Below are 26,860 nucleotides of genomic sequence, written 5' to 3'. Positions count from 1 at the left end.
CTAAAAACAGCAGTAAAACAAAGTAAATCTAGAGAAAAATGAACAAAAAATACTCTTGAAGTTGAAAACATTTTTCTGATAGGCTGATATTTCACTTTTCTTAATCACTAGTATGAAACCGTAGCTAAGAATGATTGAAGAATAACTGGTAAAAATGAACTGAAAATAAATTTGTTATATGAAGTCATCATTGTGAAGGTTGGGATATTCTATCACACAAACAAACTGACATGTCTACCAGCTGCAAACTGTATGAAAAGTTATTTAGATGTTCTTGTTACTCTTTCCCATTATACAGTAGCATCAGGCATCTACTGGAAATACAGCAAATTTTAAGCTGGTACGAATAGAAAGGTTAAAATATTGATCAAGTTTAAATATCAATTAAGTACAAATGTTGCATGTTTATGCATACAATTGATTCTTCCGTGGTTAATAGGAAAAATCATATTTGCGTTAGGTAGACCAAATGAGACATTCAAGACACCTTAAAGCTCTTGTATGGCATCAACTGTACAGTTTATATTAACTTGTTGTCAAAAAATAAAAATAGAAAATGACCAGTATTTGAAATTTCCTTCAGCTAATTCTACCTCAAGAAAGATCCAATGATGCTTTTGCAGAACAGTCCAGAAATGTGGTGTTTTTTTGTGTTTTTTTTTTTTTTAATCTCACCAAATCTCTAATCTCACTGTAAACATACTACTCTCTGGGAGATTTTGATTGTTTTTCTTTTCTTTTCTTTTTTTTTTAGTCATTATTAGTTTGGAAGGGATAGAACACAATTCTTGAATGTCTTCTATGTCATTTTTTAGCTCTGAAATCAGACATGAACTAGTAGAAACACAAGAAATCAATTTTTTTGTTTGTTTATTTTGTATTGGAGTCTGAGTGTTCCTGCACACCAGAGGAATTCAGTATATGCTAAAATGCATCATGTGAAGTGTGTATGTAAATGGTAAATGGCTCTTTTATTGGTAGTGTCTGAGACGGTAGGTTTAACCATGGTCTCCACCAGGCAGCAGGCTTGTCACAGGAGGACTGTAGCAACTCAGACAGAGGGCCTGCCTAAAAATGTGGTTGTTCAGGCCTCTGGATGTAGGGAGTGTCTGAGCCTGCTGCTGCCGGGGGAAGGTGGCCAGGATTTCACCTGCATGAGGTGTGAGGAGGTGGATGAGTTGCTCAGCCTGGTGGTAGAGTTCAGGGAGGAGGTAGAGAGACTGAGAGCCATCAGAGAGGGTGAGTAGGATGTTGACTGCTGCAGTGAATCACTGGTGGGTCAGAGGGAGAGATGCCAGGGAGATACCCTCAAAAAAGTGGTGGACCCCCTGTCCTGTCACAGTTGGACAGATCTGACATTAAGGAGGGTTGGAAAAAAAGTCCCAGCTCATCAGCAAGGGTGCACCCCTTGTCTGCCTACCTGTATTCCCCAGGTCCCTTTAAGCAATAGATTTGGGGTGCTGGAAACTGATAAGAAAGTGAGTGGGAAGGTGAGGGCAGATCCACCTAAGAGGGAGTCTAGGATGAGGTAGTCATCCCAGTGTCTTGAGACTGACTTGCCAGGAAAGACAAAAGGGTAATTGTGGTAGGTGTTTCCCTTCTCAGGGGAATGGAGGGCCCCATATGCAGACCCAACCCAACCTGTAGAGAAGTGTGCTGCCTCCCTGATGCCTGGGTCAGGGATGTCACTAAAAAACTCCCACGGTTCGATCTGATTATTATCCATTATTGATAGTTCATGTAGGCAGTGCTGAAATCACTCAGGGAAGCCTGCAAGCTATCAAAAGGGATTTCAGGGGTTTAGGGAGATTGGTTGAGGGAGTGGGAGCATAAGTGGTGTTTTCCTCTCTGCTTTCTGGGGCAGTGAGGGATATGGAGGGGTCTAGGAAAACTCAGGCTCTGAATAAGCGTCTGAAAAGCTGGTGCCACCACAAGAACTTTGGGTTCTTGGGTCATGAGTTAGTTTACTCAGTGCCTGGCCTGATGACTGTGGACAGGTCTTGCCTGTCTCGGAGAGGAAAGAGGATCCTAGGTCAGGAGCTAGCAGAGTTTGTAGAGAGAGCTTAAACTAGGTATGAAGGGGGAAGGGGAGAAAATGTCCCTCGCTAGGGTGGAGGGAGAAATTCAGAGTTGTCAGCTAGATCTGTTGGGGGAAGAAGGTGGAGGTAACAGGACAGAGAAGGGCTTGGGGGTGTTGTCACTGTAAGAGATAGCACGGACTGTAAGAGATATCTCTGGATTGTCCTGTAGGACCTTGTGAGCACTCCCCAGAAGAGTTACAAATGCAAATTCCCTGCCAGAAATCTTCTCAAGTCTCTTTAGTGGATACGTGCATCTGTTGCTTCCCTAAAGTGTCTGTATACTAATGCGCGTGCAACATGGGAAATAAACAGGAAGAGTTAGAGGTCTTCGTGCTTTTGCAAAGCCCTGATTGGCCAGATCGGGATGTAGAGTTCAAGATCTTGAGTTAGAAGAAGTAAGCCAAAAAGTAGGATTGCTACCCTGAACTTCAGCAGAGCTGACTTTGGTTTCTTCTGAGACGTTTTTGGAGCTATCCCATGGGCTAGGGTGTTAGAAAGCAAAGGGGCCTGTGGGTGCTGGTCAACATTTAAACAATGCTTCCACCAAGCTCAGGATCGGTGCATCTCTGTGAGTAAGAAGTTGGGCAAGGGTGGCGGGAGATCTGTGTGGATGAGGTAGGAGCTCATGCATAAACTCAAAGGGAAGAAAAAGGTCCATGAAACATGGAAAAAGGGTCAGAATATAGGAATGTTGTCAGGGCTGGCAGGGATGTAGCAAGGAAGGCCAAAGCCAACCTGGAGTTGGACCTGGCAGAGGAGATAAAGGATAATAAGAAAGGCTTTTTTAGGTATGTCAATAGTAAAAGGAAGACTAGGGAAAATGTGGGTCCCCTACTAACTGAGGCAGTTCTGGTATTGGAAGATGCAGATAAGGCAGAGATGCTGAACACCTTCTTTGTTTCTGTCTTCACTGTGGGAACTCCCATTCAGATCTGGGGGGTAAGTTAGAGGGTCTGGGGAATGGAAAGCCCCCTTTGGTGAGGCAGGAGATGGTCCAAGAGCATCTATGCAACATCAGTATACATAAACACATGGGCCCTGATAGGATGCATCCATGTGTGCTGAGGAAGTTGGCAAAGGTGATTTCTGAAACTCTCTCTATCATATTTGAGAGGTCCTAGAGAATGGGAGATGTCCTTGATGAGGGGATGGAGTCAACGTTTAGCAAGTTTGCTGGTGATACGAAGCTGGGAGGAATGGCTGACATGCTGTAAGGCTGTGCTGCCATTCAGTGAGACCAGGACAGACTGGAGAGTTGGGCAGAAAGGAACCAGACGAGGTTTAACAAGAGCAAGTGTAGAGTCTTGCACCTAGGGAGGAATAACCGAGTGCACCGGTGCAGGTTGGGAGATGACCTGCTGGAGAGGAGCTCTGAGGAGAGGGACCTGAGAGTCCTGGTGGATAACAGGATGGACATGAGCCAGCAGTGTCCTGGTGGCCGAGAAGGCCAATGGCATTCTGCAGTGCATTAAAAAGAATGTGGCCAGCAGGTCAAGGGAGGTGATCTTCCCCCTCTACTCTGTCCTGGTGAATCCCCACCTGGAATATTGCATCCAATTCTGGGCTCCTTGGCACAAAAAAAGACAGGGATCTCCTTGAAAGAGTCCAGCAGAGTGCTACAAAGATAATGACAGGTCTGGAACACCTCCCTGATGAGGACGGGCTGACACACCTAGGTCTGTTCAGCCTTGGTAAAGAAGACTCAGAGGGGATCTGATCCATGTCTATAAATATCTAAGGAGCAAGAGGCAAAGGGATGAGGCTGGACTCTTCTCAGCAGTGTGTGGTGATAGAACAAGGGGAAATGGCCACAAACTGATGCATAGGAAGTTCTGCACAGATGTGTGTGGGAACTTTTTCACAGTGCAAGTGATGGAGCACTGGCACAAGCTGCCAGAGAGGTTGTGAAGACTCCTTCTTTGGAGATGCTCAAGACCTGCCTGGATGCCTACCTTTGCAACCTGGTCTTGGGAGCCTGCTTTGGCAGGGGGTTAAACTATATGATCTCTAGACGTCCCTTCCAACCCCTGAAATTCTGTGATTCTGTGTAAATATAGTTCTACTTGAATTCTTTCCTAAATAAAATGAAAACCAGTGTTACCTTCACAAGCTAAGTACATAACAGTTCATATACTGCTATAAACAGTCTAGACTGATATTTTTAGGAAGAATTATGGAATAAAAATGTTGTCCAGGAAGAAAACATTACAATTTATGTTTCTGCAAAAGTATGATCCAACAGTATAAAACTCTGATGTGAGAGGATAAATTTTTATTGGGAAAAGCAATCTTATCCATAGTAGAAGTGACCTGAATAGTGAAGTAAGAAAGGCTGTGTGTCATTGCATGACATTTTGCATTCTTTTTCTTATCCAGTATGTTGTATTCCATTGTAGGAAATCTAGTTAAACCATAAATACAAATAATCTAAGAAAGAACAGATCAATAATTATTAATTCATGCATTTGTTGGCTGATGATTTGGAGCAACTGGCAAATTATATCGCAACAAGTTAAAAACACATCAGTGTCCCTTGAATATTGCACTGATCTTGAAAAAAATTCAGCTGAAAAAACAAGTGTCTCAGAAAGTGTAAGAACTTTGATTCTTAACATTATAATGATAAAAGTTTAGAAAGTAACCAGTTATTTCTCATCTGCTATTTATCTTAATTCATCACGTTCCTCCCACACAAAGCCATACTTTCCTCTGGGCTCTGCATTTTAAATTCTTCTCTAAGTTTGTGGTCTATAAATCACAGTGAGACAAACATCTTCATTTTTGGACATGTTTCCTAACACCAGGTCCCCTAACTGCTGAGATGAGAGCTAAGAAAAATAATAAAATATATTAAGAAAGCAAGAAAGGGAAAGAGTAATCATGACAGTACCACAAAGCCATGTGATTGTTACTAAATCTAGCCAGAATATCTAGCATAATTTTATAGTTTCCTCATATTCTCTTTGAAAATTCAAAATGTTTACACCTCAAAATGACCTCTAGAGCACAATTTACTTGGAAACTGGTTTTTAGTTTAAAAGATGTTGCTGATCTACGATGTTTGCTTTTGTTTTAGAATTGATGTATCAGTTTTCATTCTCAAAGCCTTGTATTTATTCTGCACCAATAATTTATTCCAGCTTTCACTTTTATTAATATGATCCTATGCCAGTTCCAGCTGGTATTATATGATAACTCCTAAAGAGAGTTAATCTTTCACATTTGGCCGGCAATTACACTCTGTTACTCATACGCCCTGAGAGAAAAAATTATGAGGATTTACATTGTCAAGTCAAAGGCATCTATTAGAACTGGAAACTTCCTGTTTAGAACAGTATCATAATATAATAACTAATATTCTTTGAAAAATATATTGTAACTGATGTTTTTTCTTGTGTGTGTACACAGTAACATTTATATGTATAACTGAAAACCATTGTTGTAATATTCAAATAAGAAACAACATTTCAAGTAGCACTTTAAACGACATTTTAAACTATAATAGGTGAAATATTTAATGCAACTTGTGCCCTTGTTGTCTGCAAAGCTGAGTCAGTTCTCAAGGCAATTTCTTGCAAAGAATAACATTTATACATGATTGACTGGATTTGTTTGCCCAAATGGTTTGGACACAAACGTGTAAGTTCAACAAGCAGATGCACGCAATTTTGTGAACACTTGATATTTATACTTATGTAAAAAATATTTCAAAATGTTTATGGTATGCACAATGCATAAAACCTAAAGAACACAGTTATTAAACTAGAAAAACTTTATACCTCCTTTTTAGTATATCTAAGTGTAATAAAACCTCTTGTTAATCAAAAGAACAGAATTATAGCACACTGAAGGTAGTTAAAACAGCAACTATTGACACTCCATCACATTCTATATTTGATAAACTATAATATGTAAACATCTGTCTGTTTTCTCACCATATGGCTTTGCATCAATTTCTAATATCTTTCTGAATATTGATCTTCTGTATTTTAAGGTGGAGTTAACCAGTTCTATGAAGTCAGTGAGTTTAAAGAAGTGACTCAGTGCCCTCTGTGTTATCAATCACAAGTTCTAATTATAAATAATGACTTTACATATTTAATCAACATGCATTCATTTGTTTCACATACAAACATGTTTTCAGAACTGCTAATTTCGAACAAAATTATTACTTCATTTTTCTTTCAAGTTTCACTTTAAACTCCGGACACATTCAAAACACACCTGGATGCATTTCTGTACAGTCAATTGTAGAGAACCTATTGTCAGGGGATTTGGGCTAAATGATTTCCAGAGGTCACTTCCAACTCCTACATATCTGTGACCATACTCTTCAAATACTTAACAAAATGTTATTTAATAGCTTTGGTTATCAAGCAGCTGACAGAACCTGAAATGATCGAACTTTTAAAAGGATCAGAATTCCTCTTTACCTTTACACGCAGGTCTATGATCGCTCCATGCAGCAAAAACTTCAGCTATCCTCTGACAGGTGATGCTTTTTGAGCCTTGTAGCACATAATCTTCATCACAAGAGAACTGTACTGTTGCTCCCAAGCTAAAATCAAACAGTGACATGAAAAGATTATGTATTTTTTTAGATAGTTATTAGTCAATTTTTGCATCATTTTACATATATAATACTTTTAACAATACAAATATATAACCCACTATTTTTTTTTCTTGGTATTAAGAGGCTGCAGGCTATGCAGCCTTCAGCCCTCTTTCGGTTTGCATTGGCCAGAGCTGGTTTACTTTATTTTAACATTTGCCTGGAGGTCAGGTGACTATTTTCTGACCTGACTTATGCATAGTCTGACAAATCCAAGCATTCTGTAAGAAGCTGGATGCAAGAGTTGTTGGACTTGCCTTGATGAATTTCCAGCTCAGGATATTCCATTATTCTATGAAAGAGCAGTCGTTTATGTTAATCAAAGCTAGAAACCTATAAGAAAGATTGTGATGAGAAAATCACCAAAAATGTCAACCACATTACTGAGAAAGAAAATCCTTCTATGAACTTCATACGCGCTTCCTGGTGAATAACTTGAGATACACGTGTCCTGTTGTCACCTCTGCTTGTACTTGGGGAAGATTGGTGCATTTCACTTTAGAACCCAGAGAGATATTGAAAGATATTGAAAGGAGTATAATATCAAGGAAAAGATGTACTGATATAGTATATTTAATAAGACTTTTTAATATTAAATTTGGCAAGGAATCTATTACTGTAAAAATTCTATTATTAGCTGATTTTTATTTTTTCCCTAGTTGATTAAGATTTTAGTTTGGGTAACAATAAAATCTTCTCTCCTCATACGTGATATGTTTTACTCTTTGCAGTAACAGTGTGAATAACACAACTAGACAATGGAAGCTAAAAGGCAAATACAAACATTTGCTCCTATAACTAAAATGCATTTCTCAAAGTCATGGGAGAAAATAATTCTAAAAACATCTTCCTTGGTGTGTAGCTGTGACTACTTTAGAAGTGATGGGTTGGCTTGAAAAGATTTTGAACTTTTCCATATGGAGCTGACATCTGGTGCTGCAAATTTGGCACAGAACTGAAAATAAAAGCAAGAAAAAATTGTTTTGCATGTTTGTTTCCTTGGTTAGTTTTTATCTCTGTTTTCTAGGGAATGTTTGTTTTGTTTTCTTTCAGTTGAGGAAGGTTAAAAAACTTGATATGTAAATGTGTATTACTGAGATAGCTTTTACCATAAAATATCATGGCTGTTTCTGTTCCTAATTACAGCTGAAAATAGAAAATATATCAAGCCTTCTTCCACTATCAGTATCTTACATTACCTAATTGCAGCTTGCTGATTTTTTATACTGGTTTGTCTGTCAGAGTAGTAAACTTTTTCTAAAACTTGAAACTGTAGATCACATCATGCTGTGTTTTCAATCATAATTGAAACTGTAAGTCACATCATGCAAGTTTTCATAAAGCGTATTTTCTCTTTTCATTTGTTAAATTATCATCACTAAGCATTTGAATTTAATGGTGCTTTATTATTTACCCTATTCCTTATGTAAGCCTGATGAAAAAGCATCATACATCTGTAGTGTGTTACCATGTGTTTCTGCCCAAAATGAATGACATTTGTGAAATACTCTGCTTTACAGTTAAGGAATACAAAAATACTAAACCAAAGCTACTGAAGAAATTCTGAAAAGAGTCGTGTGAACGCAGAATTCATATTTTGAACATCTGATGTATTGTGATGATGCAAATCTCAACAAAGGGCATTTTATAAATGGATTTTAGTGAGTTATCATTTTTAGCATCCTCACACATTACCATTAAAGGCTTACATTTTCATATTTAAAATGTGATGAAGTCTTATAGAAAAATTTATCACACATCATTACCAAACACCACAATAACTGTATAAAGGTATTTCCTTGCATAAGCACATACCTAAGACTAGGATTTTACAATCAGAAATACAATAGAACATAGTATCTTGAGACGGCTTACAAAAGCAGCATTATCAAACGGGAAAAAAATTCTAACAAATATCTTTTTTGTATGTAATAGCTCACACAAATCACATGACTAAAGGTATTTCCTTGTCTGGAATAGATTTCTCTAATTTGTTTTTTTCACCAGAAGGTGTCTGCTGTGGAAAATAAAGCTGAAACTATCAAATAACCTTTGATTCTTTCCTTTTAAAAGTAAAGGAACATCAGAAAAAAACATGGTCTGATTTCAAAAGAAGACACTGAGCAGTTCAATCTGTTTTGTAAATGAAAATACATTTTCATTTACTGAAGATATCAAAACTGTAACGAGCAGTACATGTCAACTATTTTGAGGGTGGAAATTGCTATGAAGAAAGGGTTTTTTTTTGTTGTTTGTTGTTGTTGTTTTTTTTTTAACCACAAAAATATGAATAACATTTACATTATCCAACTGACCTCACTTGTTCAAATCAGTTTTTATATTAAATGAATATCTGGTAATATATGACTATAAACATGCTGGACTTATAAACTCATTCAAATAGCAAAATTCAGAAAGCTGATGATGCATGTGCCACGTCAGTGAGATCTAGCAAGGGCACTTGGATGGGAAGATGATAAAATAATGAACTAAAAAAGAACATAAAACAAACAGAGACAAGTTCCTATGACAAAGTGAATCGAAAATAAGAAAAAATAAAAATAAATTATGAATGCTTCCTTTCTGAAAAAATCAAGAGAAGGACAAGAAAGAAATCCTGCAAGAAATTTACACTCCGTGTATAATCGCTCTGGATTTGCAACAGTTTAAGAATGACATCCATAAAGGTACATGGAGTGTTGTGAGACTGTCAAGGAAACTCCAAGAAAATGAATCTCAGCAAGCCTTAAAAGCCCAGAAAATATTAACATTAACATGTATGAATGTTTTTCTGACATTTTTTAGCCATGCATTCTTTCAAAAATGGAGAAAGTATTCAATCATTAGCAGTTGACTGATAGAAGAGATAATTCTTGTTTCTGCTAATGATATTTTTTCTTCAAAACTCTTCATTCCTTGCATGCAATAATTCAGTTCAAAATCTTTCTCTAACAAGAGTTTGATAACTGAATTTGACAGTGCAGGAGAATAGGGTGTCACTTCCCTCCGAAGATGCAGTAGATGAGATGCGTACAATGCAAATTCAAAAAGGACATCCAGATAGTAGGAGGTAATTATTAGCTCTAGACAAAATGAAACATGGGTAAACTTACAACTAGACTCTTTAGATTTAGATCTTTCTAGAGAGTAGATGGTCATAGGCCTTTCACCTACAGTGAAAGGTTGAGGGAGTTAGTCTTAATTAGAGTTACAAAGAGGAAGCTAAGGTACCAGATAATAAGAGACCATAATTACCTCAAGAATATTTACAGAGATGAAAAAGCCAAAGTTATCATATTGCGGCAAAAAATGCACAGTGATCAGTTTAGGGGATTCAAGCTTTACATTACAAGAAAATTCATACAAGGAAGGCAGGCCAAACAGGAACAGATTACACATTGTTGGAAATTCTCAGGACTGGCTAAACAAAGCCACAGATGAGCTAGCTTAGTTTTAACATTAGGCAGGAGATTAGAGTAGATGAGCTTGTAAGGACCCATATAATCAGTGATTACCTGATTCACTCAAGAGGTTTAATTTATTTTTAACTGTCTTAAACCTTTCACTTTGTACAAGGTACTGTTCCTAGTTAAAATAAATAAATAAAAATGAAAATAAAAAAAAATAGGGTGCTTGACCTGTGTCTCTCAACAACTTTATCTGAAAATTTATATTTGTAAGAGGGCAAAAATGATTGACATTAAAATACTGGATATATTTCTCATTAGAATTAAAAAAATATAAGAAAGCTGAAGTATTTCCTTAAATTCATATAATCTCATTTCTGTTTTTGTAACTCTCCTTCATCTGTACCAAAGTTGGAAATCCTCTTTAGAGAATGCACTATAAATGCAGTAAAGAAAATCCTTCAATGAAGCAATTTAAATTATTATTGAAAAGGAATCAATTCTGCAAGGAATCAAACTTCAAGCTGTAGCAAGAAATGATTCTTGGTTTTGAACTGATGTTTTACATGTAAATTTTGTACTGGATATTTGGGTTAAATTAATTAGAAGAAGTTTACTGTGTAGTTTGAACTTTTGTACTGACTGTGATAGTTCTGAATTACTATATTGCAGTTCTATTCCAATTCTGTGGAGTCAATAGAAAATTCACGTGCACACTTCAGAAAAAAAAAAGTCATCAACATGTTTTACATGTGTTTGGTGAAATCACCCTATACTTTCCAAATCTGGAACCCCTTTCTGACTAAGAAAAAAAATAACAGTCCAGAAACAACTAAACATCAGCTCCTGAAGTTTGTTGCTATCAAAGAATTGATATTATGATAAATGTTAACACTTATATACATGAATAATTAGTATTGCAGTGAACATGTAATTTTCTCCATCTGAGGCCATACAAAAACTTTCACAACCATGTGATGAATCAAATTTTCTGGAACTATTAACTTTCTATGCATTACTGATCAGTGATTATCATCTATAGATAGAATCTAAAAGCCTTTTTGAGCCACAATAAGAAAGCTCATCTAAGCTGCAGCACATGTCCAGAGTCAAAAGCATGTATATACTGTAGATCATCTGATACAGTATTTGGAAATATGACTGAAAGATGCTAGGATTCCAAGACAGAATGCTACACAATCTAAATAATTTAAACTTCTCGTAAAGAGATAGTGGTTATTCCTTAGCATGTGCTGAAAAAAAATCAGAGGTGAAGGCAAAAATTCAGCCACAGAGAAAACTGATGCCTCCCAAGACTCTGGAGATCATTCAAACTTCTGCTGCAGTAGTTCTTCAGGTGTCTGCTCTTCCCAAAGAGTTTACAATTGTCAGATGCAATTGCTTGACACAGGAAACAGCTGGCTACTACTAGCAGATGACAGATGCTATTCCATTTGCATGCCTTGCATGTTTGCCTCCTAAAGTTTAAATTGCACTTAAGTTAGACTGAGCTTCTAAGATAAACTGAACTTTTTCTTCAGATTTTGAAATTAAAACAATTGGGATTTCACTTCCTTTGCAGAAGAACTAAAAAACAACTCAAAGCTGCATCATAATGAAATTTTAAGAAGGGAAAAGCAAATTATCATTCTTTGTTGTAACCTTGATAGATGTTCCATAGAACTATAATTTTTAATATATTGAAAGGAAATTCTTAGATTTAGTTATATAGATTTCTCTCTCTCGTTTTTTTTTTTTGTTTGTTTGTTTGTTTGTTTAGTAGCAGCATTCTTGTTTTGATAGCTTATGGAGAAATTACATTACCATTTTTGTAATGACAAGAATTGAAGCCAAGTTAATACAGTAAGAAGTTTTATCACTTTCATTCTTTCCTAAGTATCAAGTGCTCTGCTTGAGATAAATCCAGTTTTTCTAACAATCACTAGTTCTGTTCTTTGCAAGTACTAATTTAATCGTTCACATTAATAATTTATTTAAAAATTTTAACAAGCCTTAGGTGGAAAAACTTTTTCAAGATGAATTCAACTAGAGAAGTAATTTTTTTTTCTTTTTACTATGAAACAATCTTCCACAGGAAAAGGGGCAAGGCTCAGTCTTTTGAAAGGATATAAGCCCTTTCTTGCTGACAACTGCATCCAGAGTAGACAGATTGTATTTGTTTAGGTAAGACTATTCTAACCAGATTGTTTTTATACTCGAAGAAATTGAATCACAGAAACTAAAATTTCCAGATGAAAGGAATTAGTTACAGGACATACAAAATTAAGGTGATAGTGAAGATGCTGAGGAGCTTAGGCTTTCAGAAACTATTATTGCCCTGCCCTCTAACTCATTAGAAACATCAGAAAGTACCAATTCTACTTTTAAAATTAACAGTGTTTTCAACAGAAAGATAATCAGTTAAGTAATATTATTTGTTAATATTTTCTTATCTTGTAAAAAAGTTGGAATCATTGTAATATCAGAAAGTTTAAGGTAAGAAATAGCTTCTCACTAAAGCAAGTATTCCTGCTCCCAAGTTCCACAGGACCACAATTATAATAGTGCATTTATTATATCTTCTGTTTATTCTACTCTGAAAATAACAGCTTATTATTATAGCACATTCACTGAAATTGATAGAAAAGCTTTCCTCACTGATGTGAGGAAAAACAAACAAACAAACACCAAGTGATTTATATAATTTGAAATAAGAAAAAAATCCTTAAGATAATATTTTGATTCAATTAAATTGCATATGTTATATCTATAAGTATATAGTGCTCTATTTTATAAAAAAATGAATGTCTTCTCCTTTTACTTTTTTCACATAATCTTTGAAAAAGGAAAACTTAAAAATTACATCAACATTTAGTAGCACATAGTAATGTTTTATCTCCTAAGTTTGGTCTAATGTAATGCTGTGAAACAATGGAAAGGATAGCAAGCAGCCATGATAGCAGGGTAGCAAATTGCTAGACTGAAGAAAACGAGGATATAGCAAATGCAGTAGCCATGGATGGATGGACGGAGAGACAGACACACGGAGAGACAGACACACGGAGAGACAGACACACGGAGAGACAGACACACGGAGAGACAGACACACGGAGAGACAGACACACGGAGAGACAGACACACGGAGAGACAGACACACGGAGAGACAGACACACGGAGAGACAGACACACGGAGAGACAGACACACGGAGAGACAGACACACGGAGAGACAGACACACACACACAGACACACACACACAGACACACACACACAGACACACACACACAGACACACACACACAGACACACACACACAGACACACACACACAGACACACACACACAGACACACACACACAGACACACACACACAGACACACACACACAGACACACACACACAGACACACACACACAGACACACACACACACACACACACACACACACACACACACACACACACACACACACACACACACACGACTTCAAGGCCTCAGAGAAGGAGGGATCACCAGCAAAATACCCTTATCTCCACTGCCAACCCTTAAATGAGGTCTAGGAAGGAGTGGATCCTGGCTCCACCCCTTATGGTCACTCAGGTGCATTGCATTGCATGCACCTGAGAACCCCTGGTTCGTCTCTGCCTTTTCACCAGGTACTTAATCACCATTTCAGGCTGTGACTTAGCATTTCTAGTACACATAAGAAGAAAGATTATCATCTTATCATCATCCTTCCAATTACTGTTCTCTCAAAAGTTTAATTAGAGTAATCGTGAAGGTAAATCTTTTGCAGGCACAAAATTGGAATGGACTTCCAGATTTAGTGTTGAAGTCTGTATTGAAAGGTATCTCTGATGTCAAAATATGAAATGCTGATCTAAGTAATGGTTCTAGAAAGCATGACAATTAAGAAATACAATTCATTTATTTTTATTTCTCTGAAAATATTGATTTTTTGTAAGGTAATATCAGAAATGACATTCCATTTACAATTCCTTAACTTTTTCCACAAAATCAGGGGAAAAGTGAGATCATAATAGCTAAAAGATGATATAAACAAACTGCTAGCTAAGACAATTAATTGGAATGTCCTTGTCAATCTTTCATTCTGATTGATTGCATGGAAAAAAAAGACACAATAAGCAGAATTATGTTCAAGAAGTTATGTAACAGAATGAAGTAATATAATTTTGTCAAATTTTTGCATTTCTCCCAGACTACTGTAAGACTTACAATCTTCAGATGTTTCCGAGTGTGCTGTATAATTTGTAGCAAAGCTAAATGTAATAATAGCAATTAATTTAAAAATTATAGATTTCCTTCCTATGTATTTCCTTTCCTCTTGACTGTTTTGATAGGATTTTAAAAGTGTTGAAAGTCTTGTATTAGCATATGGCATAAAGCAAGAACATAGTATAAGATTCATTCTCTCAATACAATCTGAATTTGGATATATATTAGGTGTATGATACACATGTTCAATCCTTTTTATTATGTGATGAAATTAATATTCCATATTTATAATATTAATATTCCATCAAAACAAAACCAAATAAAAAAGAAGGCAATCAAGAAATTCGGATAGATAAAAGATGAAAATTAATTCAGAATATTTTCAAGAAGTGATTATATTTGTGTCTATTTACTCATAAAGTCACTACTATTATTGACAGTAGAAGATATATACAATCGCTGATTAAAAAAAAGAATATGTGTTTTGAATGAGTAATCTAAAATTTTTTCTCATAACATAAGGAATTTGAAAGACGGATAAGAACTGAGAAGTAAACAGGGCTAAAATATATCTTTTTTTATCTCAAATACATACATGATATAAATCACTGGCCACGTATGATTCTTTGGAACCATTTTAGAACTGTTCTATAAAGCTAACAAAGACTGAAATTTAAAGCATTTCCTAGAAACAAAATACAATTTCATGGCACAGATTCCTTATTTTTTTATTTTTTTATTTTTTTTAAATAATATAATTGGTGTGCAACAAAATTAACAAAAAAGCTAGTCTGCAGTAAGAGAGTTAAGACATTCTGAGGACTACTACGAAAATACACCTATATATATAAAACTTTTAGGTTCATGTAAAACATGCTGTAAAAAAGACAATATTTTCCATTAGATTCTAAGGAATATTTCCATAGTAATATCTGAAACATCATCTGTGAGTCTTCATAGTGATTTTGTTTTTGCTTTTGCTTTTGTCTGTCTGTATTTTTTGCACTCAATTTTACTTATTTTCCTTGTGTCCTTCTCAGAAATTTTCAGTTACCCTCCTGTGGCCAGTATTTGTATATCTAGCACAGTATTTACATGAGGAAATTAATTTAAATTACCTATAATACAAGTACAGTACATATTTAATCTTTGCATATAAATCAAATTTTATATTGCAGTACAAAATTTTATAGAGTTCTATTTCAGTTTTTACTGAGAAGTTCAGTTTTGAAAGAGCATGTCAACAGCAGCGATAATTTTTGAACACATTCATTTTCCAAGTGCAAGTTCAGTATTAGAGAAATTATAATAAAAAGGTAAGTAGGTTTTATATTTTACCTAAAGTCTGAGCCTATCCGTTTTCCATTTTCTGGTTCTCCGGGATCTGGACACAAATTGGATGCCTGTTTAATACCTCCCTCATTTACTGTAAAACAGAACAAAACAAACAAACAAACAAACAAAATAATACTGGTTTTAGGAAATAGAGTTTTAAGCAATTAACAAATATGTAAAAGCTCATACCTATGGCTTTGGTCATTTGAAAGATATTTTCTATAAAATACAATCATCCACATAATCTCTAAATTCAATACATAAAACCCCTCTCTGTATTAATCAAATATATTCCTGTATATTTACAAAAAAAAAAACCCAAACAAACAAACAAAAAAAAAGCCCTTTCTATTCAGCTAATTTGTTTGTGTGTATCATTACTAAATGAATATGGAAATATTATGGCTATTTCTTTACAAACATTCACATTTAAATAAGCATTCATCGAGGTTGCAAGATTAAAGTCTGAACGTAATCTAATGAATGTCATCTCCACTAACATTTGACTTTTTCTCCTCGAACTGTAATAAAACTTGAATGGATGGTTTATGCTGAGAGAATTGTCCTTAATCGATACTGAAGATGCAGATATCCCCATTATATTGTGGTCTGAGGATAAGCTCAAAATACTGATTTTATTTGCATACATTTACCTTACCATAAAATTAAATAGTTCTTCAGACAGAAAGTTTCTGTAGATCATTTAGTCAGTATGTTTTTCTAGAATTTCCAAAACTTCCAGAAATTTGTAACTATTTATATTTTTTATCTAATTCTCAATTGCTGAACCAGGAGATAGAAGGCCCCAAAAAATCCTGGCAGCAACAGAGATCAGTCTTTTAGCACTTGGTAAATACTTGACCCAGTAGAGCCTTCATTTGAAAAATGCAAGTTGGCAAGAAGTCAGTACATTTATATTATGAGATTTCCCCTTTATTCATGTTTATTTCTGGGGAAATACACCATAGATTTGCAGTATTAAAGTAACAAAAATTTCCTTTTAAGAAAAAGTTTGCATATCATTGTGAATTGAATGTATTTCAATAAAAATGTAGTTTCTAGCTATAATTCAAATGCTATGAATTAAACTTTAGTTTTTCATGAGGCCAGCAACATTCAGAATTAAATCCATTCTAACTTCTGAGGGTGTTACTTTCCTTAAAACTTGTCCCCTTATACTAAAATCAACAAGTTGGTTTGTTACCTCTGAGTAAGGCAAAGAACAAATGAAAACGTTGCAATGGTTTGGAAAATGTGTCAAGTTGCTGCTCTTCTCTAGTGAGAAAAATTGTCAAGCTCAGCCTTTGTGAACTGGAACCAAACCTCTGCCCCAATATCTTTGTCAAACTGGTTCTAATAACAAACAAATGTAATCCCTGTATCACTACACTCAGGGAATTTGGGATTAGGGTGGCTCTTCTTGAGAGAACATCCATCTTAGAGGGTTTCCCTCCCCACTGTTTTTGGAGTGATAAAAGGATTTTATCTACAGAAAAACAAGTTACTACCACTGTTGGAATAAATATATCTCTGACAATTACAATACCATAAACTGCATTCCACAAAGCCAGTTAGGAAGAAATTGCTAGATGAGCAGTGAACTGTCTTTGAAATAACTGTATACATTTACAGTTCCAAATCCTATATCAAGATCTGAGAAATTTAGAATCATCGTAAGTAGTCAGTATAAATGGACAAAACCTTAAAACTTTACGTAGACTGTATTCACAGTCATTTTCCACAATTCAGGAAGGTAAATGAATTATGCTTGAGAACCAATAGGGAAAAAGATACCTTCTCAGTTTTGTGACTGTTAGTTAAATTCTTTGATATTAAATATGTGTAAAATCTTTACCTATAAACTCATTCACGATGCTGGATAATAATATTGTGGAAGTTTTTAAAAATGTCATTTGGGGACTGTCTCATATCATGCAAATTCTTAACTGTGATCAAAATAATCCTATTAAATAACTATATCATCCATGTTTTTATATTTAAAGTAATCATTTTACTTTTATACACTACATTCACCTTTCACAGGTAACACAGTGAATATGTGAAATTTTCACAGTGAATGTAAATAATAAATATAGGAATTTTACAGCAAAAGAGCTATTATATTCTGCAATGTCTACTAAAAACAGATACTTGAGAAATCATACGGGTCTTTGACATCTTTTGTGTGAAGTTCCATTCTTAAAAATACTCCATGAAACAGATTTGTAAGCATAAATAATAATCTAAAGGGTTATATTAAACAAAATTAATAAAGTACTTACAGTAACAAAATCAACATAGGAAGGCTAGAGAAGTTGTGGGCCTGAAGGAAACTAGATACCTGACCACAAGAGATACAGAGAAAGCTGAGGTACTCAGTGACATTTTTGCCTGTCTTCACTAGCAAGGGCTCTAGCTACACCACCCAAGTTGCAGAAATCAAAAGTAAGAACTGGGAGAAAGAAGCCTGCTGTAAATGAAAATCAGGCTCAAGATCATCTAAAGAACATGAAGGAGCTCAAGTCTGTGGGACCTGATGAGATCCATACACAAGTTCTGAGGGAATTGGTAGATGAAGATACCAAGCTCCTATCCATCATATTGGGTAGGTCATGACAGTATGGTGAAGATCCCACTCACAGGAAAAGGGGAAACCACTTTCAAGAAAGAACCTCATTTTTCAAGAAAGGTAAAAAAGATCTGGGGAACTACAGGTGAGTCAGTATCACTTCTGTGCCTGGCAAGATCATGGAGCAAATCCTCCTGAAGGCCTTTCTAAGGCAAACAAAAAATAAAGATAAAGTGATGGTAACCAACATGGCTTCACCAAAGACAAATTATGCTTCACAAACTCGGTGGCCTTTTATGATGTAGTTACAGCATCAGTAGATTAAGTAAGAGCCACTGATGTCATCTACCTGAACTTGTGCAAGTGTTTGACACTGTTCTGCAGGACATCCTAGTCACCAAATCAGAGAAAAATGGATTTGATGTATGAACCACTTTCTGTATAAGGAATTGGCTTGATGTCCCAGTGGAAACTGGTGAGGAGTGATGTTCCTCAGGTATTTGTGCTGGGAGTGGTGCTATTTAACATTTCTGTAGGTGGCATGTACAGTGTGACTGAGTACACCCTCAACAAGTTTGCAGATTATACGAAGCTGAGTGGTGCAATCGACACGCTGGAGGGAGGGGATGCCATCCAGAGGTTCCTGGACAGCCTTAAGAGGTGGGCCCATGCCAACCTCATGAATTTCAACAAGGTCGAGTGCAAGGTCCTGCACATGGGTAGGGACAATCTCAAGCACAAACACAGGTTGGGCAGAGAATGGCTTGAGAGCAGCCCTGAGGAGAAGGATTTGTGGGTGTCAGATGATGAAAGACTCAACATGAGCCAGCAATATGCTCTTCCAGCCCAGAAGAACAGCTGCATCCTGTGTTGCATCAAGAGAAGCATGACCAGCAGGTCAAGGCAGGTGATTCTGCCCCTCTGCTCTGCTCTTGTGGGACCCTTCCCAGAGTACTGCATCCAGTTCTGGGGATTCCAACACAAGAATGACATGGAGCTGTTGGAGCATGTCAAGAGGTGAGCCTCAAAGATGATCAGAGGGCTGGAGCATCTGCCCTACGAGGACAGACTGAGAGAGCTGGGGTTCTTTAGCATGGAGAAGGTTACTGGGGGAACAAGAGGGCCTACAGGAAAGATGTGGAGGGACAGCATATAGTGACAGGACAAGGGAAAATGGGTTTAAACTGAAGGAGAGTAGATTTAGAATATGTATTAGCATGTGATGATGGTGAAACACTGAAACAGATATTCAGGTCAAATTATAGATGCCCCCACTCTAGAGGCATTAACGACTAGATTGGACAGGGCTTTAAGAAAACTGTTCTATGGGAGGTGTCCCTGCCTATAGAAAGAGCCTTGGAAATAGATGATCTTAAAGGTCTATTCCATTCCAAACCATTCTATGATTCTGTGATTCTATGTATGACAGCAATAATTCAGAACTGAGGTTTGTGTGTAATCCTCTAGGTTTGGTCCCAAGTAACACATTTAAGCCCAAATAAATCCATTCTAACTTCTGTTAATTACTTTTCCAAAATATGTATGCACAACTTATATGTACAAACACACAGTATTTGTGTATTCAAGATAATGCTTCCAGATTATCTTTTAGTCTTGTGAAATACATCTCTCACATAGTTTTCCAGTTATCTATCTATCCACCACTTTGTCTCTATCCATCTAATGTTTGCATGTAACTATGTTGATATCATGCTTTTGTTCTTACAGAATAAATCTGGTAAGGCATTTCAACTAAGCATATGCATAAATGTTTGCAGTATTAGGGCCTATCTTTGTAAAATAATTTCTAGATAAGGAGAACTATGTTATGCACTTGTCATGTTCCAAAAATTATAATAGGGAAAGACCCATATGAGATGATAATTTCTAAACACTGCTATGTTACAAGGCATAATGGTAGGAATTAATTGAACTGTATTTTATTTCTATTAACTTCTGAATGACAGTCATCCTTTGTTTTTTAAAAAGACTGTAATTGTTACTGTAATGCAAATAGAGATCCAGCTGAGGTCACATGGTAGATTTTATCTAAATCAGTAGCCAAATACATCAGATTATTATGAGATGCTTTCTCTTAAATTTCATTTCCTAGCACAGTGACTAGCTAACCACATACTTGATGGCAATTCGAAATTTGAATTACCTCTTTTATGACCAGAATATAATTCACTTAAGGTACAAAACAATAAGTTTTTTGCCTTATTATTGATTCACATAGGTAATCTACTCCTTGTATAACAGAGATGTTTTCAGCATCATATAGATTATATTAACATATTAAATGATATAAAGATTATTTTTAACAATATTGATAATTTTCATGACTAATTTAATAAAAATGTCTTTTAAATATCATGAGTGTCTGATACTTTACCATAAGTGGGAATCCTTATTAATGTTTATTTAATGAAATATTTAATGATTTGCACAAAACAAATGTATTGAGCAACAGTCTGTTTTACCAGCCACTGTACTAGTTTTCTAATTTATAACTATGAAAGTACACATGAATTGTGAGGGAGAGACCTCAATGATGTACCTTATTTATGAATAAACATTACTGTGTTTATTTTGAAGTTATTTTTGTATATTCATTCTACTTTGTAGTCACTCAGTTTATGTAAAAGGACCACTTGTATTTTAAAGATCTTGACACATTATTTTCAAATAAAACAAATATTTCAAGAACTATTTAGAGGATGAATGCTACAGAAGAACTGAATGTGTTTATATAAATAATATATAGAACTATATATATATATATAAAATATAACTAAATATAATAAGAACTAAACAGGAGTATATTGTGCTTTATTTTTCTTACTTAGCAAAAGTTAAAGAGTCTTGCTGCTTGAACACACCTTTTTAATAAAACAACAACATCTAGCATATTAACAGTTTAAAACTGAAAAAGTACATTTAAAAAGTGTTCTAATATGCCCTGCTAACTCCTGAACCCTGAATCCAACTGTGACAACTCTTTTTTAAAAAGGTAGTACAAACATGTCTAACCTAAGGAGCCTCAAAAGCAAGTCCTTCCACACCAGTGAAGAATATCAATGTAGTATAAACAGACATATGCTAAATATGTTCAATTTAAGCAATAGTAGGTATTTAAAATGTGGTTCTAGACCAAAAAAGATCTCTATAAAAATGGCACCTTTTTCTGAAAAAAAAAAAAAATCTTTTAAAATGTATTTGTATATAAAATTACTGCTTAATTTATGTTAAATGGTTTTCTGACTCTTCCTCATGACTTAATCAGAACTCAGTCCTGTAAGATGACGAGAACTTTCACATTCTTTCACATTTCTGTAATTAATGTCAAAGGCACTGAGGATATCCCAAATTTTGAAACTTTCAGTTACTTAATCAGTTCAAAATGTCAACATTAATGAAGAAAATGTGATTTCAGGAATTGACCTCATAGGAATAACTTGAAAAAAATAGGCAATCGCATGTTCATAAATAAAGACAGGTTTTGGCTCTTATAGCATTTTTATACTAGGACCAATTTTTTATCAGAATAACACAATTTTTTCTAGTTCTCAATTGACACCTGGGAGGCTGAATATTTTTTTTTTTTTTGTAAATATTTCAATTTTAATATGACATAGATTAAAAAAATGTCATTCTACAATGCCAGATTTATAGGTCTGCCTTTAGAGTAGAACCATATTTAAAAATTCACCATGCAGACTGGAGAAACAGATTTAAGTTAGTTATATCTGCATAAATATGTAAACAATTTCATAAACACACAAACAACACAGCACAAACTTCACTCTTGCACTTGAAAGAAGTAGCAAAAAAAGGAGTACACTCACAGATAGAAAACTTGTTGCTGTTGTCTTTCCCTGGAAACAATTTAAATCCTCTAGATTTAAAATCTATGGCCTTTTTCACTAGTTAAAAAAACAAACAAACAAACAAACAAAACAAAAAACAAAAAAAAAACAACAACAAAAAACATGTATCAGGATATACAGTCTAAAATATTTCATTTCATTTGACAAAATGTATCATGGAAGTATATATAAACTAGAGTACCAGCTGCCTAGCAAGCTCAAGTTTTGTCCCTCTAGTGGGAAGCAATTTCCTAGAATGAGTACTGAGACCAAATTTTTCATTCAGAAAAAGGAAAGAAGTAAGATTTGTAAATCTTTTTTTTTTGTCTTGCACAACTGAGAATAAAATGATGGCCAAAGTTTTTATTTCCATACACCATAAATAGTGTAAAATACTATCACAGATTTATGGAACCTGAAAAAAAAAATAATAATAATCCTAAACAACTGTGGAATCTTAACTAGTATTTCCAATATATTAATAAAGACTAGTGCTTATCCCTTTGACATAAAAAAATTAAATAAAAAAGTTAAATAAAATTACAGAATACTATAATGCCTAAGGAATTATTTTTTTCATGGGGGCACATTTTAATTCAATTATGTTTTCCAGTAATATGTAATTTAAAATGAAGGGAAAATATATATATATTGAAAACATCTTATTGAATACACACTAGAATCCAAAATATACTCTCAATTCTGAATTCCATCATTTCCCAAGCATTACAGAACATAATTATGTTTTGCATATATTCTGAAAAATGTTAGTAGCGTTAGAAATAACAGTGTATTTTTTGTCAACATATTTAGGCTGTTTTTATATATTTCAGAATTTACATTAAAAATCAGTATTATATTTGGTAAAAAGGCAAAGCTGAGGAAAAACTAAAAAAGTCACTTTAACAGTACAAAAAATTCTAAAATTAGCATGTTGGAATGCATTCATTGTATCTATAGACATTCAGATCAACTCTCCATGTTGAAATGTCTTCACTACTTCTTTTTAAAATGTACCTTAGCTATGTCTCTAACTCCAGTATGGAAGAATCCTATTTATTCAGGAAATATATAGATTTTATTATCAGCATTATGATCTTTCTGCCATAGAAAATTAAAATCTTTTGTTCAGAGAAGAAACATCCCATTATTAAATTTAGCATACTGGGCAAAGTTACTGTTTTAACTAAATACAGTCTGCCATTCTAATGTTAATTCTGCAGCTGACTTTTCCTTGCTTGAAAATCCTTATTTGCAAAGATTTGTGGAAGGTAGTTTTATCTTACCTCACCTCCATTCCCATAGCTAAACTATATGAACTATATATATATAAAGGCCTTTGTTTGGGATTGCCTTTTTGATAAAGGCAGATAAACAAGGCAAAACACATGGCCTTAGTGATTTGTAATTATTACCATGCACATGAGCATAAGAAAAATCAGAAATAAGAAAAGAAAGCATAAGAAAAAGGAAAAAAAAAGAATACTACAAGGAAAATTTGTTGGAAAGGTGAAAAATCTTAAGAGGTACTCTTACACTTCTGATTGAAGAGACTGTACGTTCTTCTAAGTACCTACATACTTCTTATTCTAAGCCTTTAACTTTTGAATTTTTAGGCTTCTAGCTCAGTATATAAAATGGACATCATCATAATGTGTAAACATTGCCAATGGCTCTGCGAAGTACATTATTTGCAAGAGTAGAATGTATCTGTTGCCACAAAATACTATGAAATCTTTTATTTCAAATAATTGAAGGTCATAATCAGTGCTGTAGTTAGAAGATGTCATGTACACAATGACTGTATGTTCATGCAGTATTTCAGTACAGCCATATTGAAATAAAAGCAATGCTCTCACATCATTATGTGAAATTTCTAAGATGCTGTTTGTACATAAATGTTAATCTAGGTGTAGAACTCTAAGTTTCTTTAGGCTTTCTTCAAACATTAACATAAAATAATTCCTAATCGATCAGAAGGCAGAAACCTAGGTATTCTTGCAACACCGAAGTAAAATGGTACTATGTCTGAATGCATGATTAAAGATGATGGTATGGGTTTCAGTTAGTAAAATGTGTTCTTTATTTGCAGAAATAATCAACATAACAATGAAAAATGGTGAGTGTTTTTTGCTTCTTTTCATCCTCAAGAACCTATGCAATTTATCTTCAGTTTATGCACATGAGAAAGAGAGATCACAGCATCTACGGTAGAAGTGTAAAACAGCCATGCAATTAAAGATTAAATGCTGCACCCGAGTCATGGAAATCCCAAACATCAATAAAGACTGGGGGATGAATGAATAGAGAGCAACCATGCAGAGATGGAGTTTGAAGTAAGGCGATCTGTGCTTGCAGCCCAGAAAACCAACCACATCACGGGCTGCATGACAAGAAGGATTAGAGATGTGATTGTCCCCTTTTGCTCCACCCTTTTGGGCTTCAGTTGGAGTACTGTTTTCAGCTCTAGGGCCCCAAACATAATAAGACATGGTTGTATTGGAATGAGTCCATAGGATGATCATAAGGATGACCAGAGGACTGGAGCACCTGTTCTGCAAAGGCAGGCTGAGAGAGCTGAAGTTGTTCAGCCCAGAGAAAAGGTTTATGGGAGAACTCATTGCATTGATACTTAATGGGGGCCTATATGAAAGGCAGTGAGGGACTCTTTATCAGGGTGTATAATGATAGAACAAAGGATTCATGGATTTTAATAAGAAAGGCTAGATTTAGATTGGAAAATGAGAATAAATTCTTTATTATTAAGGTGCTTAGGCACTGGAATAGGCTGCCCAGAGAAGTTGTGAATAACTCATCCCTGGAAATGTTCAAGGCCATGTCAGATAGGGCTATAGGCTATCAAATCCAGAAGGTGGTGTCCCTGCCACGGTAGGGGGTCTGAATCTGGATGGCTTCTAAGGTCCCTTCCAACCCAAACCATTCCATCTTTTTAAAAACTTTGCATTACTTTGCTGCAGCTATCAAATACAAGGAAAGCAAGTAACTCAAGATCTCTGATTTTCTTTACATCCACAGAGTTGAAAGATTTGAACCATGTTTTGTATGCTAATTTATTGAACAGTACTTTATGATTATAGTGTGAAGAAGTAGATAGACACATATTTTGTTCAAAAATGCCTAGTTGCTAAAGAATATGTTAGGCATGGTATGTATCTACATACATATGAAAACAATTCCCCTTCCAAAAACCAAAACAAACGAAAAAGAAAAAAAAAAAAAGGAAAACAAACAAACTAACTAACTAACTAACTAAAAACAAAACCACAGTAAGTCTACTTTTTTATACTTTCAAAACTAGGCATTATTTTGCAAATGCCAGTATGGACACCAGGGAAGAAAATATGAACTGTTTAAAAACAATTTTATCATACATATGACAGTAAGCACAGTGGATTTCACTTTTTGGAAAGTTCAGTGAGTAGTTCAGTGCCAGGAAATACTGCAGCTGTACACATCTAAGCTAGACCACAAAGTGACATTTTAAGAGCTCGATTTATTTGGCCTTGGATACCCATTTTCTCATGAGATGACTTTAAACTTTTACATCCTCTTTTCTCTCCAGGTAATTCAAATGTGATAATGCTGCATACAGCTAAGCATGTTCAGAGTAATCTGTTCTCATATTTCTTAACAGCCAAGACACAAGAAAAACAGATGAGTCTAAACAAACAAGATACCCCTGAGGTGGCATACTGGTGCAGATGGAAAGAAGAGATAAGATCCTCCAGTGCTTTGGAGAATACTAGAGCATAAATTAAAACAGATGTGAACACAAAGCTTCCCTTATGCCCCGTCCTTCAATTTACTTCAGAATCAATTTCAAAATAACACTGAAAAGCTAGATCAAAGAAATCAAGTGGTTCAGAAATCAAACTTAATTAGTTAGTAAGTCTATTATATCTGGATTAGAATTAATCCATTGTATCTCAGTTTGATTATACAATTGTAAAGACTATCAAATCTATCTAAAATTTATAAAAAGCTATCTGGTATAGCTACATCTCCTTTGCTATATGAAAACAGGAAGTTATGTCCTTCAATACTACTTTAAATAGATGCGGTTTGTAGTTTTACTTTGTTATTTGCTGTCTTAATTCTTAAATGTATTCAATTAAATGTAATCAAATATGTTTATTTAGTGTTTAGTTAGCTTGGGCAGAATTGGTGGTGCATATCTCCTATAACGATTCTGACAGACATAAACAGAATTTTCATCATGTGATCTGATGAGTGTAAACAATATCATCAAAGCTGCTTGATATTGAATGAGAGATTATTTTTAAAGACTTTAAAAATGTGGAAACTATTCAGGCATCCACCTTGGAGCATACATTCGACATACTCATGCTTTTGTCTCCACAAAAATCTTTGATACACAACAGAAAAATGTATAGACGACATAGTATTTTTCTAAAGCTGGAAAGTCCATTGTTTTATGCACCTATAAAAGATGGATCTAAATGGTTTATTGAAGAAGAATATAAATAAATGTGAATGTTGAGAAAGTACACACATTAAGTTTGCATACAGGGTGGACAACCTGAGATTCAGGGGTCATCTCATGTACAGAGTCATCTCATGTACATGGTAAACAATTTTGATACAAACAGAAATAAGTTCAGAATAATTTTGCTTCAGTCCTTGTCTAAAATAGTTTCCCATGTAAGAAAATGTTATTTCAAATACTTCTAGGGAAAGTTTTAGACACGCTGAAATAAGTAAAATATCTTTTTAT

General features: G+C 34.9%; 1 protein-coding gene across 3 annotated transcripts in view; it reads right to left on the bottom strand.

Moving 5' to 3' along the window:
- The window catches only part of CSMD3 (CUB and Sushi multiple domains 3), a 512,136-nt gene that overhangs the window by 274,353 nt on the left and 210,923 nt on the right, over positions 1-26,860 (bottom strand). For 2 of the 3 annotated variants that reach the window (XM_065752466.1, XM_065752468.1), the window contains 3 exons: positions 22,084-22,161; positions 15,670-15,757; positions 6,515-6,639 (listed from right to left, as the gene is read on the bottom strand). In XM_065752466.1, coding sequence (XP_065608538.1) covers positions 6,515-6,639; positions 15,670-15,757; positions 22,084-22,161 — 291 coding nt within the window. The remainder of the gene's footprint in view (positions 1-6,514; positions 6,640-15,669; positions 15,758-22,083; positions 22,162-26,860) is intronic. The other variant, XM_065752469.1, reaches the window with a different exon arrangement.

The sequence above is a fragment of the Cyrtonyx montezumae genome, unplaced genomic scaffold, assembly GCF_038088225.1.
Source record: "Cyrtonyx montezumae isolate F1298 unplaced genomic scaffold, pur_monq_1.0 scaffold_8, whole genome shotgun sequence".
NCBI classification, from domain to species: domain Eukaryota; kingdom Metazoa; phylum Chordata; class Aves; order Galliformes; family Odontophoridae; genus Cyrtonyx; species Cyrtonyx montezumae.
This window is presented reverse-complemented; position numbering and strand designations above follow the sequence as displayed.